Source organism: Rhipicephalus sanguineus, chromosome 3 (genome assembly GCF_013339695.2).
Source record: "Rhipicephalus sanguineus isolate Rsan-2018 chromosome 3, BIME_Rsan_1.4, whole genome shotgun sequence".
NCBI classification, from domain to species: Eukaryota; Metazoa; Arthropoda; class Arachnida; order Ixodida; family Ixodidae; genus Rhipicephalus; species Rhipicephalus sanguineus.
In genome coordinates, this window is record NC_051178.1 from 177,479,748 (window position 1) to 177,492,152 (window position 12,405).

At 42.1% G+C, this 12,405-nt stretch overlaps 1 protein-coding gene across 1 annotated transcript in view; it reads left to right on the forward strand.

Annotated features, from left to right (window-relative positions):
- The first annotated feature begins 1,268 nt into the window (after nucleotides 1-1,268).
- The window catches only part of LOC119387729 (DNA-directed RNA polymerase I subunit RPA2-like), a 40,673-nt gene continuing 29,536 nt past the window's right edge, over nucleotides 1,269-12,405 (forward strand). Inside the window, exons 1-8 of the mRNA XM_037655212.2 lie at nucleotides 1,269-1,466; nucleotides 1,659-1,736; nucleotides 1,815-1,874; nucleotides 4,916-4,990; nucleotides 6,515-6,634; nucleotides 8,557-8,622; nucleotides 9,144-9,218; nucleotides 11,762-11,860. Coding sequence (XP_037511140.1) covers nucleotides 1,377-1,466; nucleotides 1,659-1,736; nucleotides 1,815-1,874; nucleotides 4,916-4,990; nucleotides 6,515-6,634; nucleotides 8,557-8,622; nucleotides 9,144-9,218; nucleotides 11,762-11,860 — 663 coding nt within the window. The 5' untranslated portion in view covers nucleotides 1,269-1,376. The remainder of the gene's footprint in view (nucleotides 1,467-1,658; nucleotides 1,737-1,814; nucleotides 1,875-4,915; nucleotides 4,991-6,514; nucleotides 6,635-8,556; nucleotides 8,623-9,143; nucleotides 9,219-11,761; nucleotides 11,861-12,405) is intronic.

Genomic DNA, 12,405 nt, shown 5'->3' on the forward strand with positions numbered 1-12,405 from the left:
TGCCAGAACGAGACCCTCGCTATGAATGAAGGAAAGAAGATTACTTTTAAGGGCTTGTTTTCTTTGTTAAACACAATATTAATGAGAACTAACAGACAATAAGGCCAAGGAAAGTATAGGGGGTGTTATTTGTAATAATTGGGATATAAATGTGAAGAAAGTAAAGTGGACGAAAAGATAACATGCTGCCGGCAGGGACCGAACCTGCGACCTTCGAATAACGCGTCCAATGCTCTACCACTGAGCTACGGCGGCGGTCGTTCCCCCGTCCACTTTATAGGGTATATATGTGCATTTAAATCTAGGAGTGTTAGTCGGCGCCAATCGCAGCCATGGCGGCGAGTATGGAACACTTTTTTTCTGCCTTTTGGCGTCGCGTAGTACGTGATCTTTTTACGAGCTGGCAGCTGACCAATAATCCCTAGCATACTACCTCTGCCAGAACGAGACCCTCGCTATGAATGAAGGAAAGAAGATTACTTTTAAGGGCTTGTTTTCTTTGTTACGCACAATATTAATGAGAACTAACAGACAATAATGCCAAGGAAAATATAGGGGGTGTTATTTGTAATAATTGGGATATAAATGTGAAGAAAGTAAAGTGGACGAAAAGATAACATGCCGCCGGCAGGGACCGAACCTGCGACCTTCGAACAACACATCCGATGCTCACAGCTGCAGAACAAGAAACACAGCTGCAGCTGTGTCTTGTAGGCATCCTTGAAAATGATTTGCAGATGTTGGTGGTCATATTTCATATGAAAAATCGCCTGAAATATGATTTTTGGAGCAGTTCATGCGGGATGAAGAATATCTTGAGAACTGAGGTGTAAGAAAATCAATGCTTTATGTTTGCTGGAGTAGATGTAAAATTATGCAACGTAGTGACTTGGAAGCAGCAGTTGCTATTGGTGCTTGACAACTTCCATGCAATGTGTAATGTGGCACAGATTTCTTGGTTATATATATATACACACACACATATATATGTATATCAAATTGGTCAAATTGGCCTCGGGTGGTGCAAACAGATAGGTGAGGAGGAGGAGAGGTTGAGGAAAGGAAAAGGCGCTTTAGCACGGCTCAGCGCCTATAATAGATACAAACTCTATGCGGCACGGCACTCCCGCTATCTCGGAGGCCATAGTTGCAAAAATATCCCTAGATCCGCCTGACTTTGTCCCTAGCTGCCTAGAGATGTCATATTTTTGTTTTGTTTTTTTCTGTACTTGGCACCACGTGAAGTTTGCGCGCCGCCGCCGGTTAGCCACATGGTGCAATCGGTGCAGTGGTGTTTGAGCTAGAACTTTACTGCATGTGCGAAACAGTGTCATTGTAATTGTTTAGCAGCTCAGCTGCGTTACGCCCCTTTCACAATGGATGCGTTCGTCGAGTTTCCAGAGAAGCCTTCTCTGAAAAAGACGTTGTCAAGTGATTTCGGAAAACTGAGCAGTAAGCAGCACAAGGTTAGTGTGCATGCAAAACGTGCGGTCTTGTTCATCTCCGCTTTTTATCTCTAATGTAGTGCATTCAGCCTATCATCGGCTATTGTTGTACGATCGAACGTGATGTTTCGTTCAACTAGTTAAGATTTCCGCGGCGTGCACTTGTGAACGGAGTGAGGAAGAATCGGATGTTTTTTCGTTCTTTTCCCTCAGGTGATTCAAGATGTGAGTAAAGCGCACGTAGAATCATTTAACTACGTGCTCAGGGAGGGCCTCTCGAGAGCCGTAGCGGTGAGTGAACAACTCTAGTAATTTACGTTGAATCTTATCTGAGCAACAAGTGATCTTGTGTCGCCTGTTATGTTGCAGGACATTCCGCCATGCGAGTTTGCGTTGCCCAACGGAGATCGAGTGAAGCTGGAAATCAGAGTGAGATGTTCAAATATTTATCTTTTGCTCTTTAACACGATGTTGAAAGCTAGTCATGTAGTGCTGTGATGTCTGGTGTATGTACGAGAATGATACACTTGCACTCTGAATCACGCTTGCTGAGAGCGGCAAATCGGGTGACTCGGCCGCCGTCTTTTGCAACAATATGTAGAGACAGACGTCGCATTGATACCAAGAATCGACATGCCGCATGTTAGATCCATGTGCTGTAATGGTAAAGCCAGTTGCTTTACCGCTCTAGTGTGATAGAGTCCATGCGTCAGGCCCGTAGAGGGAACCCCTCTACGGGACTGATGACATCAGAGTTATCACATGAACCAAATGCGACCCACATGAAATGCAGGGTGGCTTTGTTTATCGCTTAAAGCAGAGATGGTGTCTGGTAACAACTCAAAGGCGTTTCAGTCAGCACAGTGCAGTGCTGCCATAAATGACTGCTTTGCGAAAAGCTGCAAAACTGTCTCTTTCAATTATGCATTCCTTTAGAAGTGCAGGGGGACCTGCTCTCCTCATTTTGTCCCATGGAGTGTTGAGTGGACTCTCCTTTTGGAGGCACGGTCGTATAGTACCAAATACATACTGTATTTGGTACTATGGGACCTCCGCAACATTCTTTCCAAAAAGCCTCTCTGATCCTAAAGGGCACTGGGCACTTTTTTATTGTTTAAGAACTCGCCAAGCCGGTGCCATATAAAAACTCAAGCAAGCTGGGCGAAATGCGAATCTCCAACTTGACAAACTTGCCTTTCTAAGGAAGCATTACCACCACTTAGGTAAATTTTCCACTTAGGTAAACTTAGCCTAGGTAAATTTTCATGTGTTAAGCATGTGCTCATTCTGAATGAGGAAATGACATAGGCTGTTTATGCCAGCAAGATTGCTTTCCTGTGAATGCAACTGAAGAAACGTAGTACGCGCGGATTATAGTGTGTCCGGGACTCAGTGCTTTTCCTTTTTATTGATACAATAGACTTAGATTTAGGCACAAAAATGCAGTTGCGATTACTCCTTACTGCTCTGTTCTTTAATATGTTGAGCACAAGACATACAGTTTTTGCTAATCCACAAGTCAAGATAATGTCATGTTTACAAACGTAAATGTGGTACATACAACATGGGAGCATGTTGCTGCTTACCTAATTGTGTCATTATAACCAAAGGCGTCGGAATGCCAATGCTATCTGATGTCACTGAGATGAATTGCCAAAACTCATGGTTTAAGTTGTTTACAAACAGGGCCGACGCTGATGACAACATCACGAAGAGCTTCACCTTCCAATTTGGCGCTTGCAGGTATTTCAATGGAGCCCTGCAACACTTTTCCAAGTGATCATCGAATGGATTCATTAAAGAAGTTTATTGCCTCACAAATAGACTGCCACAAAAATTTTTAGAATCCGTCAAGTACAAGCAGAGTTACAGGGAATTGTTGCATGCTTTAAGCACTTTCTCTCTCCTTTCTTACCAGCGACCATGCTGAAAGCTACGCAGGGGGGGTGACAAGGGGGCAAGAAGCTACGTCCGTTCGTCAGCACATGTCATGACCTTAAGCACTTCCTTTTCTTTCTTTTTCTTTGAACGCGTGGCTTACTTTCAGTGTAATAGTGCACGCGGGCACGTGGCGGCACCTTGCAACGGCCGCGGTAACTATGCAGCTCACAATGCTCAAATCAGCCAATGGCTGTGGACTTTGGTCTAATGGCACGGTCATTTGGGTTTATGGCATCTTTTGTCAAGAGAAGAGCGAGAAATTTCTAGCTGACTTAGAGAATTAATTGTTAATTCCAGGCTGCGTGCTGTGCTATATGTTTGGCTCGCATGTTCTCGGGAGCCTTGGCTACCGATCAGCAGCATTTTCTGACCATTCTGAAAAAATGTTGCAGGGCCCCTTTACTATTAATAATTGCTGGTGTTTTACATCCCGAAACCACAATATCATCATTTGAGGGCTCCGAAAATTTTGACCATCTGGTGTTCTTTAAAGTGCACCTAAATCTAAGTACACAGGCCTCTAGCAATTCGCCTCCATTAAAATGAGGCTGCTGCGGCCGGGATTCGATCCCTCGACCTTCGGGTCAGAAGTTGAGCACCGTAGCCACTAGACCACCGTGGCGGGTATTGCAGGTACTTTAAAACTCCTATCAAGCAAATTACACATCTACTTCTGTTCCCTCTGACTTGGCACTTAGTTCTGAGGCGGTGCAGTAGCATTGAAATTGGTCTATTCAGCAGAGCCATTGTTTTGGAGCGGAATAGGGCTAAGGTTATAAACTGGAACACAACCTTTGGCGCTTTGGCTGGCTCTTCTTTTGTCGTTGGTAGTAGGATGTTGGTCAGCTTAAGACGTTGGCAGATGTGTCAAGCAGCTCAAAGTAGAGAAAAAAAAAAATAAACAGCGGCACACATCTAATATTATGTCACAGGAATGAAGAGCCTGTAAGCAAGACCTATGCCATAAGCTGTTGATTATAAGGAATTGCCCTCACCTGCTGCACTTGTAAAGAGTGCACATTCTAGCAGGACCATTTTTTACACACCAGCATGATCTGTAAAGGCAAGGGTGACTCTGTCATGAAGCAATGCATTCTTGAAAATGTACCATGCTTTTTATATTCTTTATGACATGTACATTTCTAATGGCCAGTTTTTGTTTCTATGTACGGTGCATGAAAAGGCTGTTTTGACATGTCTTCCTTTCAACCTGTCAGTGAGCCCGTGGGGTGTTGGGTAATGGGTAATTTGACACATTTAGAGCCTCCATTCTCCCCAACACATTTCAGTAATAAAACTTACCGAAATTCAAGAATAACGTGTTGGATGCAAAGTCGAAAGTTTCACTGCAGTATTGTATTTAGCACTGCCTCGTCTCAGTGCAAAGTGTCCTTTAAGGCAATGTTGTGACTCAACTGTGGTAGTATAGTGAGGTTGTATATCACCTATGGCCAGCACTGATTAGTTGTAATTATTGCACTTGTTCTGTGTCATTACTTCTCATCATCAGAGTGACGTGTTCTATGCAGGATCCCTACATTGGAAGCCCCATGATAAGCAAGAACACCATTGGAGTTGTAACACCACAGGTCTACCCTTCAGAGGTGAGTTAAATGTAACTGGTCAAAACATATTTTCCGGCTAGTCGGTTTATAACCGTAGTAAAGGAGCACCAAGAGACACAAGGGATTACCGCAAAATCCCGAGCAAGCGCAAGCGCCCCCTCCCCCTTTTTGGGAGATTTGAAATATGCACCAATGACCAAGCAAGCCCCCCCCCCCTTCCCTTTCACCATTTTTTTCAACCTGTTCTCCTCTACGGCTTCCTGCAGCAGTGATTCCCAGGAACCCAAGTTCTGACAGTCTTTAGATATGTGCACAATTTCTTAGTACTCTTACAGTGTGGTGCTTCGGGGTTACATTCTGAATTGTCGGAACATCTTCCCCCCCTGTCATAACAGATGAAATTTAATTCGAGGATTCCCTCCGGTCCAGTAAAAATAGTAAATGCATGCGTATTCAATAAAGCATTTCATTAGAAGCACTTCTGCCACCATCTTGAATTTTAGTTCGCAACCGAGCGAGGTCCCTCCCCCCTAAATCTTGTTCGATTATCTTTCACCGTAGGAGGGACGCTTGTTCGGAATTTTACGGTAGAAGAAGGGGAACGCATACACAGGGTGGTGCCCTGTTTCTAGTCCCTTGTGTTCTCTTGAGCTGTTTTACTGCAGTTATAGAAAGCCTGGCTTCCCTTAAAATGCTGGGTCAGGACCGTATAAGTTATAGTTCTGTTGTATTCCTTTTTGCTCTTACAAATAAAGCTTTTTCCACATCATTATTTGGATTGTCCAGCCGTCAACACGTCTGAAAAGAAAGCAATAAAATTTTAGTGAAAGAGGTGCTTTTGCAGTATTTGTGTATACTCTAGTGCATAGGAAAGACGATGGGGTGTATACCAAGTGTTGGAAAACACAGCTGAGGGTGGCAGAGAGTTAGGTGGGGTGATGAAAAGAAGTTTGCAGGCATAAAATGGAATCTGTTCGCACAAGTCAAGGCGAATTGCAAATAGTCAGGCACTCTGTCCTACAGTGAACATAGCGTAGGCCGCTGCTGCTGCATAGTTGTTGGTAACAGACACATCACATGAAGACAGTAATTTTTACACATAGATGTGGACTGGAGTGGGCATGTTGGGAGGGAGCATGTGCTGACTTACAGTAAGATATCCAGTAGCATTTTCCGACTAAATAGTTCATATCTTAAAGCAAAAAGGTGCACTATGGAAACAAGGACGTAAGAAGGGAGGAACTGACGACACAAAGCGCACAAAGTTACCAACTAGCCCAAATGGCTGTTTTGCTCTACGACTAAATAGTACTGCCTTCAATATTTAGTTAACAGCATATATGCATTGGTCAGAATAAAACTTTCATTGCACCTTCCCATTATTGTGTAAGTTTATGGCTGGGAAAAAAAATATTAGGAAGGGTCATTTTTGTTGACTGAGAAAGGGTGCTTGCCATATGTACAGAAACAGTTTCAAGCTAGTATAGCATTCTGCATTACTGCTGTCTCATGGCATGTATTTTACAGCTCGTATGACATTTTTTTGTATACTTTTGTGTACAGTGCAGAAATCGTGGCACGACATACAGAGGCAAATTGGATGTCACGGTTGTGTGGAGTCTCAATGGTGTCCACCAGGACACCGTCAAAAAGACGGTTGGGGAAGTTCCAATAATGGTCAAGGTAGGTGAAATTTTTTGGCATTTCATTGTGCCTCGTACCCACTTTCGTTCTTTTGTATGGCAAGGAAACCCCCTAAAATCCCACGCAATTGTCGTAGTCTAGCATTGAAGCTCTTACACTTAACAAAAGTCTTGTGCATTGTGCCTTTAGAAAATACAGTTTTCTGGCACAATATTGTCATTGTAGAACATTTACTTGTACTGTGAGGCTTTGCAGCAATTGCAAGCTTTGCTGGCTGTGGAAACTACATGCTCTGTTGGAATGCAAATGTTATGTGCGGGCTTCTTATTTTATTCAGTTACTACAACCTCCTTGCTTCTGTAATACGGTTACATTTTTCACTGCTGCATGCTTCTTGATATAAGTAAGCGAAGAGAGTCTACCTCCATGCATAATATTATTTTTACAGAATTGTTGTCTTGGTGGTTTGCAAAATGTTTCAACCGTAGAACAATCCGCTGCTGTTTCACATGATCTGTCACTGGTGACCCTGATTTGTGAATTTAATTGCGGCAGACCATGAACTACTTCTTTCCTGCTTTTTTTTTGGAGACACAAATTTGCGTTGGTGGTTAGCGCTTAGTTAAGCGAGGTTCATGGCAGGCACCAAACATATACATTCACGGGAGCCTGGGCGAGCACCACAATGCCTGAAAAGTGTACTGCAGGCATTGAAAGTAGGGGTGTGCGAATATTCGAAATTTCGAATATTTTTCGAATAGTGTTTGCTATTCGATTCGATTCGCACTGAAATTTTACTATAAAACAAATACAGTCAACGCCTGTTTGAAAGTGCCCCCTTCAGATTTTTAATATGCTTCACTTCATTACACTCTCAAAGCTGCCTTTCGCCAAAGCTGCCTTTCGAGGTCTGTTACGGTCGAACTTTGCCAAGAACGTCCGATTGGAAGTGGGCCCCAGATTTTCAATATGCTTCACCTCATGACACTCCGGTATTGCGGCAAAGCTGCCTTTCAAGCTCCGTTACGGTCGAACTTTGCCAAGACAGTCAACGTCCAATTATAAGTGGTCGCTAGAGTTTCAATATGCTTCACCTCATCACACCCCGGTATTGCAGCAAAGCTGCCTTTCACGCTCTGCTACGGTCGCAAATGTATTAACTCAAGAAAACGCTGGTTCCAACGAGACGAAAGATGTGGCAGAGGTGGGGGCTCAATTAATGCTGTTTTAGACCTGGAATTTGGGCAGGAAGTCCGAAAAATCGGAAACCGAAGCTTTTTAGCATCCAAAATTACAGATGTTCTTATATATCGACGTCTACGAGGCAGATTTCAAACTCCGGACTTGAAGGGATCGCACCCTTGTCCGCCACATCAGTTGGGCTTCCACAGAAGTTGAAAGAGGAGGAGAGGCTGAGGAAATGGCATCTTTGCTTATCACATGTAAAGTGTTGTCGGCAACACTTTGGTTGCACCAAATCACGTACATAAATACAATTTGGCCTTTTCATTGCCTCATTCTTGATAAGACAACTATGAACACCACCCCGCCAGTGCTTCATTAACCTAGCGAAAAGAAACACTTTCATGTTGCTATCTCATAAGAATATGCTAAGGAATCCTCACTAACCTTTTTTTCTGCAATTTCGCTTCGAAGTATTCGAAAAATATTCTAGAAATATTCGAAAAATATTCGATTCGATTCGCACTCGCACTTCAATATTCGAATTCGCTTCGCACCCAAAATTTTGCTATTCGCACAGCTCTACTTGAAAGCTATTTCGGACGTAGCTGTGGCTAATTTACCACTTGGGTGAAGTAGGAAAGCATGAATTCGTTTTTTCGGATGATTTCGTGGCCCCCAGGGAGTCCGAAAGATCGGAAATTGACTGTCTCTGTTCCTTTTGTCTGATTGTGTCAGTTTTAAGTGTTCACAGAAATATATTTTTTTTTCTTGCACAGTCTCAGGTTTGCAACATTGCCAAGATGTCACCTGCAGAACTCGTGAAAAGGGGAGAGGAAGCAGGAGTCAGTATTAATCTCTTTTTTGTTTGTTTGTTTGTTTGTTTGCAGCATGTGCACTGTGATTCAAGAGTCAGTACAAAAACAGGAGAGTGCAAACAATCATTTTCATTTGCTTCCACCTTTGTTAAACTGTTGAGCTTTACTTCTTCTAGAGTTTAACATAATTCAAATATTGCATGACAATATTTAAATGACTCTAAATGTTGTCTCATGTCTTCTTTTTTTGTCTGTGTTATTTGTGCTACAAATTACCGCTTCGTTGTAATGCTGACAAATGCCAACACTTTTTATTTGGTCTTGTCATGTGCACAAGATGCAATGAATGGAATGCCACTGGCACTGCTCTTCATTGTGTCAGCTTTCTCGATGCCTCCAGCAAAATGCAAAACCTTGCCAGCAGTTTCAGCCCTTTGCTTTCATATAAAAGTGCCAATCTTTTACTGAAACAAAATTAATGTTGATGCAGGAATTATAAAGCTGCCTAGTAATGAAGAACTGTTTTTGATAATGGTGTTATTTTCCAGGAATTCGGAGGTTATTTTGTTGTCAACGGCAATGAGAAGATAATCAGGATGCTCATTATGACCAGGAGGAATTATGTGAGTATTGGTTATGGTTATGTTAGCTGTTACTAACTTCAAGAATTTCCTTGAAATGGGCTATATCTTCTTTACAACACAATCATGTACATTATCATTTTTTTTTGTAAGAATTGATCGAGAACAGATAATTATAATGCATGCAATGTCATGTAGTAATGCTTTACTCATGCTCCTATTGCCACAATTTCTTCAAGAAAGTATATGCTACTTTGAGGGACAATTGTGCAGTCAAGCTTGAATATGTTTAGTAAACAGTATTAATGCAAATTATTTTCTTATTCCATGTTATTTTGGGAACAACAAATTTACTTCAGTTAAACATGAATACGTTGGACTCAAAAGGGATTGTAATAAAGTTCAATATATTTGATAATTTGAAGTACAAAATAAACCTATCTGAAGCTTATCTAAGAACTGCACATCTCTGTAGATTGTGAATTGTGGAAATTTACCAGTTTGCTCATCTAAGGCCCCGTTGAGGGGACGTAACGGTTTACATTTTTATTCATCTTCGACTCATTATGGAACACTTGTATTGGATTGGGAGGGCTTTCATGTTCCTAATTAAAGCAGCATTGGCGTTCTCCCTTTGATATCGAACAGCTGCAGGTAGTATGCTTCACGGTGTCGCACGGCTGTGTTGCAGTGATGCTTACCAAAGCAAATCCATCGTTATATAGGGCGAATAAAATTCCTGCTGTGCAAGCCATTCATATTTTTAAACAGGCACAGGGCTCATTTTTTCCCCCTGACTTGCACTGCCCTTTAGATACAATGCTCTGTTTGATAGCACCTGTCAGAACAGTGCTGCTTTGTTGGCAATGATGTTTTCAATTATGTAAGTGGCTGTGGCCAGGTTGGCACTGAAGCACACCTGCAGGGTTGCAGCATTGCACAGCATATGATATACTGAATGTAAAGCAGAATGAGACTTTGATATGTCCATAGCATAGTATACTTTTGCATGGGAGTTCCCAAAGGATGTTACTACTGTTTGATGTAGTGAATATAATATATCAGAGTTTGACTGTACTTGGCATTTGCTGCGGTCCACGGCTAACTTTAATTTATTTACACTCAGACCACGATATGACGGACACGAATACAGTAAAAGCTCGTTAATTCGGATTTCACGGGACCGGAAAAAATGTCCGCTTTAACCGAATGCCAAATTAACGAATGAACAGGAAAAACAACATTAAAATCAAGTTGGAGAAGCTCAAATTTGCTGAAGTATTTTGTAATGGTCGTCTGTGTTTTCGCGCGGATTCCGACTGACATTACAATTTTCCTTAACTCTTCCAAATGGCCAACAGTACGTAAACTGTCGGAAGTGCTCAGGCAAACGTCCTCTAATATCAAAAGCGCCTCCCAACGTCTTCCCAACGTGCTCCGCTTCACGTTGTACTTGGTCATAACGTGCTGTCGCAATTCGCCGTTCTTCACAGCTTCCAAAATTTCCACTTTAGTCTCCAAGTTCTTCACTTCATACTTCTGCCGATTTTCCGGCGTTGCCATCACTGTAGCGCACGATGGTGGTGGCGTGCAAACACGGTCACAACGAAAAAACAAAAAAAAGAACAAAATACAACTCCGCAAGAAGAGACGGCGCCGACACGACAACACAAGGGAAAATGGCGTCGGAGGCACAGTGGAGCGAGGAAAGAAGACGCCGTTGTTTGGTGACGCTGCGATCGCCCCCACTACTTGATGACGAAGGCGACGCCACTCAGGTTTCAGTTTCACTACAGGGGTGTCAGCGCTGCTTTACCACACTTTTGTGTAGCGGCAGCCGTCAGCATTTGTCCGAATTAAGCGGTGCGTAGCCGAATTCTGACGAATTAACGAAGTTTAGTCCCATAGATTAACATGAAGTTCGGCCGGGACCGATAGAGCCGTCCGAATTATCTGAATTTCCGAATTAACGGGTGTCGAATTAACGAGCTTTTACTGTATAATGAATTATCGGTTATAACGATGTAAATGAAAAATTGCTCTGTCATAGTGTTATGAATGCATGTTTATAAAGAATTTTTGGATATAACAGTTATTTTTGTCTCAGATGTGACTTCGTTATAAAGAGGTTATAGTGTATTTCATATGTAGCTTTGCTGGTATTGACGACCTACCAACCTTTTCGAAAATGATTGTTTATTTTAGTGGTCAACATTTACTGATTAGTGCGGCTTGTGATTATAGTGAACAAAAAAGGGGGAATAGATTGAGGGCCCCATTTTCGTTAGACTCAACCGTATGAAGCAAGTGAAAGTATAGGAGGTGTTATTAGTAATTTTTCATTGAAGTGTAGTAATTATGAGATACAGGAAATGAAAGTGGACGAAAATGAACTTGCCGCCAGTGGGTAGTGTAACTGTTGTTAGCTGTTGGCAGTTTACAGTGGACTTGCTTGTAGCACTGTCTTGATTAGTCATCATAATTTCTTTCCATGTGTTGTTTGCTGTGTTCACATTTTGATAATTGGTGGGCTCTGTTTCTGTATTGGGTATAATAAACGATGGCCTCTATGGCTTTTATTTTAGCCCATAGCCATGGTGCGACCTTCTTGGAAGAACAGAGGGAGAATGTTCTCGGAATATGGTGTCTCACTTCGCTCTGTGAAACCAGACCAGACAGGCACAGTGAGTGTATAAAGGTGTCTTGAAAATTGTCGAACTGCAGGGGCGCAATGGAAAAAAAAAAAGCATGAGTTTAGTAAGCACATGTGGTCACCTTCATTTCTGCAGGTTATGTTTTATTTGTTTTACTATTCTTAATCTTCTGTTTGTTTTTTTGTTAAAGTTCATGGTCTTCTCGTATGTTCTTTACCTCCTGATTCTGTATTTAACCATGACACGGTGAATAACAGGTCAGGAATGCAGTGGCATATGTTCGCCACTGGGGACTTCTACATAAATGCATGCAGACAATGTTGTTCTGGTCTCTTTCGTTATCCTATGTATTCATACCCGTATTGCCACTTAAGTAATATTTTACAGTGCAGTATATGATATAGCGATGTAACATATTTTGCTGCAAGGTACAACAACTTTTCTATTTACCTAAAAATGTGCATTGCATGTTCAGAGAGAGCTCGTGGATGGTGCTGTGTGAATAAATTGCGAATAAACCTGCCTATAATGAACCTCCATACAACGAATTTCTCGATATTATGAAGTTTTTCTAT